This window comes from Oncorhynchus kisutch, linkage group LG1 (genome assembly GCF_002021735.2).
Source record: "Oncorhynchus kisutch isolate 150728-3 linkage group LG1, Okis_V2, whole genome shotgun sequence".
In the NCBI taxonomy this organism is placed as follows: domain Eukaryota; kingdom Metazoa; phylum Chordata; class Actinopteri; order Salmoniformes; family Salmonidae; genus Oncorhynchus; species Oncorhynchus kisutch.
In genome coordinates, this window is record NC_034174.2 from 10,442,447 (window position 1) to 10,447,110 (window position 4,664).

Sequence of the window (4,664 nt, forward strand, 5' to 3'; positions counted from 1 at the left end):
AATAGCACTGAGATGCAGTGCCTCAGACCGCTGCGCCACTCAGGACATGAACTGAATGAAAGACACCCTGTATCCCCTATATAGTGCACTACTTTTTACCAATCTCTATGGGCACTGATCAAAAGTAGTGCACTATGTAGGGAATGGGATGCCATTTGGAATACATGTCATAGATTCATTAATTGAATGAGTGAATACGGTCTGTATTGAATAGTGTTTCCCAACCAGGTGCACTTGGCCTATCCACAAGTGGTACTTGAGAAGACTGAAGAGACCATAGGTTAACTGGTAAAATGCACTTGAGGGGGCGGCAGGTAGACTAGTGGTTAGAGCGTTGGACTAGTTAACTGAAAGGTTGCTAGATCGAATCCCTGACCTAACAAGCTAAAACAAATCTGTCATTTTGCCCCTTAACAAGGCAGTTAACCCACTGTTCCTAGGCTGTCATTGTAAAAAAAAAAATAATTTTAACTGACTAGCCTAGTTAAATATAGGTTACATTTAAAATACTCTGAGCAGAGCAAAATCACAGTTGGTGATACAGTAACTGAAAATAGTTGGGAACCACTGGAGTACTATAGAGCTAGCTGGCGCTCGCTGCACAACACAAATAGCAATCGAATGAGTGTCTGTGTCCAAATAGCAGCGTATATTCCATAGAGTATTAGCCCTGATCAACAATAGTGCACTACTTAGGGGATAGGACGCCATTTGTGATACAGCCAGTGTATACATTAAAGGTCCATTTTAATTCAATATCAAATCATTTCTGGGTAACAATTAACTACCTTCTTGTGATTGTTTTCAATTAAAATGGTCAACAACAACAAACAAAAAAATTGCTTGTAATCAAAGAGTACATTTTCAGGAATTTTGCTGGGACTGTTTTCTGAGTGGGGAGGGGGAAACTGAAACTGTGCTGTTATTGGCAGAGAGGTTTGGAACTCTCTTTCTTATTGGTCTATTCATTAATTTACCATCTTGGGATGTCTCCTGGAAAACCAAAACTCCATTATTCTCATAGGGTGGAAATATATATAAAGCACAGGGAAATCACGTTTTTGACTGCACTGGGCCTTTAACGTGAGTTTAGAGTACAGTAGTAAGAGACAAACAGCAACATATTGGCTTCCATGATTTGCTTGTCTTTTAGGAGAGTAGTTTATAGATGGATTACCAAGAGTCATGGTCATGGGGGGGGGGGGGGGGGGTTGTAACCCTTAAAGATAAGCTGTAATTCTAAACGTCTAACCATCACATTCTAAGGACAGCTTCACAATAGCACTTCAGAGAAGAGATGTTGGAGGGGGGCGTAGAGGGAGGGGCGTGCGTGTGTGAGTGCTTCACTGTGTGTGCTGGCCTGTGTTTGCGCGTGCGCGCAGGTGTGTGTATGTGTGTGGCAGTGACGTGATTGATAAGACATGAAGGGAGAACAAGAGAAGATTTCTAGTCAATCACCTCTTGTGAATAACCACTTCATAGTTTGTGGATTAAAGCCGTGTCCGAACAAACCAAAGCTCCCGTCCATAACCTTCACATGTAAAACCGGCTTTACTGTGTACAACAACATTCACAACAAACAAAGTTCATTAAAAAAAAAGTATGTTTTGTGTCTTGAATCAAGGGATAAAGAAAAGCCATCGAAGTCATTTAGCAACCTTCAGGTAGCTGCCAAAATATAGGAGACGCTTGAGTAAATGAGGGATACAAAGTATATTGAAAGCCGATGCTTCCACAGAGGTGCAGTTCCTGAGTTAATTAAGCAATGAACATCCCATCATGCATAGGGTCATGTATAAAAATGCCCAGGTGCCCATTATTTTGGCTACCATGACTAGAAGAGATCTCAGTGACTTTGAAAGAGGGGTGTCAAAGGAGCATAGGGAGTGTAAAGGGTGTGTGTGTGTGTGTGTGTGTGTGTGTGTGTGTGTGTGTGTGTGTGTGTGTGTGTGTGTGTGTGTGTGTGTGTGTGTGTGTGTGTGTGTGTGTGTGTGTGTGTGTGTGTGTGTGTGTGTCACTTCCCTCCAACAGAGTTCCAGACACTTCTAGAATCTATACCAAGGTGCATTGGCAGTTACCTGTACATACTAGGAAATGATAATGATAATTAATAGTGTCCGTTTTAAACCCTTGAATCTGAATCTCCTTGACACAGACTCACTTTTACTCTCTATTCCCCCCCCCCCCCCCCCACTCTCTCGCTCCTCTCTTTCTCTCTCCCTCTCTCTGACTCTCTCTCCACAGGTGCAGGGACTGGAGAAGCAGGTGGCCAAGAACTACCCAGGACTAGACCTGGGTCCAGCAGGCTCAGTGATGAAGACCACATACGGCATAGGGGGTAGAGCCTTGGGCACCGGAGGAGGGAGCGCAGGGGGAGTTAAACCACCCTACCAAACAACCTCCCGCATCTTCTCCCCAGGCATGGACGGGGTCGGCAACCCGCCCATGAAGCCCCCTCTGAAAAGTCCCACCTATAGCTTCCTCAACCCTTACGACTGGGCAAAGAATCAGTCTCTTCTCCTGGACCAGACAGGCTATCGTAACAAACGCAAACCATCACTGAAGACGGCTCAGAAGACCAAGAAGATCTTTGGCTGGGGAGATTTCTACTTCAACGTGAAAACCATGAAGTTCAGCCTCTTGGTCACCGGGAAGATCGTGGACCACATCAATGGCACGTTCACCGTCTACTTCCGCCACAACTCGTCCAGTCTCGGTAACGTCTCCGTGAGTATCGTCCCTCCAACTAAAATAGTGGAGTTCGAGGTTCTCCAGCACCATCAACCGGGCCTCCACGCCCAGCTCCACCCTGAGCTTCACACCCAGATCACTCAACAACAGACCCCGCACCAGTCCACCTTCGACCCCAAGGAGGTAAAGACCTTCAACTGCCGGGTGGAGTACGAGAAGACTAACCGCTCCAAGAAACCCAAGCCCTGCCTCTACGACCCGTCTCAGACCTGCTTCTCAGAGCACACTCAGTCCCACGCCGCCTGGCTCTGCGCCAAACCTTTCAAAGTCATCTGTATCTTCATCTCCTTCTTTAGCATCGATTATAAGCTGGTTCAAAAAGTGTGTCCGGACTACAACTTTCAGAGCGAACACCCTTACCTTGGATAAGAGAGGAGCGGGAGAGGAGAAAGTCTGGAGCGTGTTTCGATGGGATCTGTTTAAGCAAAGGGCCAAACGCAGAATCACTCATCTTGATCTCTCGTTTAAACAGAGAATGTGTAGTTATTTGGGATGCAAGGTGATTTGTAGATCAGTGATCCTGCGCAGTCCGACTGCAATGTGTTGTTGTCTATCTCGAACAGGCACAATGTCAGGACCGATTACTTTTTTTCTGCTCTCAACCTCCCGTTGGATTGTGGATATTATTCAAATGAAGTACTGGTTGTCGACATTATAGATTATATAAATATGGCAGATTTTTTCAACCGATTTACGTAAAAACATTTGTGTTATTTGTCTTTGATTTGAATGTATATAATGTAAAAAAAATATATATATACAGCTCTTAGAAAATGGTTATTGTCAGTGTTAATTCATTTTTGTCTGTTGGAGAAATTGAATTTCAAAACATCAAAACAAGCTTGGATGTATGGACGTTTAAGTTGATGACTTCATATTCTCCCTGGTGATATAAATGTCTCATGCTGTCCTTGTGTAATCTCGGAACCCAGAATCTTGGAACCCGGAACCAAATTTCATGTATGCAACAGTCTGTCACAAGAGACTAGTCTTTGTATGGCATTATAGGTTCTAGAAGGTTTCAGTCTTATTTTTCGAATCCTGGCTACAAGATCATGATTATGGAGTCCTGGAGTTATATGTCTACAATACAATATTGTACACCGTACTGGGATTTATTTCCACATTCTATTATATTTGACATTCACTTAACACATTTATTAGGCATTGTATGAGGCGAGAGTGTCGTATGAGGCAGAAGCATTGTATGAGGCAGGAGCATTATTGTATTAGGCAAGAGCATTGTATGAGGCATTATATAAGGAAATAAATATTCAACAAATGATAATATCTGATCAGGAATTTATTCAGCTGGGTAATATCAAAACATAACTATTCTATAGGATTTTTCTGTCCAATCAGAATATTGTACATGTAAGTCCAAAGAAATAAAGATCATGGATACCCTTTCAGAGAATGTATGAATGGTTTAATTTGACATTAGGAGAGAAATCGAAAAAAAATCAAATAAAGGAATCGTAAAGGAATCTTTAGTTTGACATCATGACTTTCTTCATTCAAATCAAATCAAATCAAATCAAATGTTATTTGTCACCTACACATGGTTAGCAGATGTTAATGTTATTTGTCACCTACACATGGTTAGCAGATGTTAATGTTATTTGTCACATACACATGGTTAGCAGATGTTAATGTTATTTGTCACCTACACATGGTTAGGTTAGGTTAACATGGTTAATTTCCATTCCTATTCCTCTATTCTTATACTATATGTATCACTGTCGGGTCTCTCTCCCTCTCTCTCTCTCTCTCTCTCTCTCATCATCTCTCTCTGTCTCTCTCTCTCTCTCTCCTCTCTCTCTCTCTCTCTTTGTCTCTCTCTCTCTGTATCTCTCACATGTCATCTCTCTCTCTCTCTCTCTGTCTCTCTCTCTCTCCTCTCTCTCTCTCTC

The 4,664-nt window shown here is 42.7% G+C and overlaps 1 protein-coding gene across 1 annotated transcript in view; it reads left to right on the forward strand.

Moving 5' to 3' along the window:
• Positions 1-4,163, forward strand: part of LOC109879519 (neurexophilin-2-like) — an 87,338-nt gene extending 83,175 nt beyond the window's left edge. The window contains exon 2 of the mRNA XM_031825652.1: positions 2,245-4,163. Within this exon, the coding sequence (XP_031681512.1) occupies positions 2,245-3,120 (876 nt within the window). The 3' untranslated portion in view covers positions 3,121-4,163. The remainder of the gene's footprint in view (positions 1-2,244) is intronic.
• The last annotated feature ends 501 nt before the right edge of the window (positions 4,164-4,664 follow it).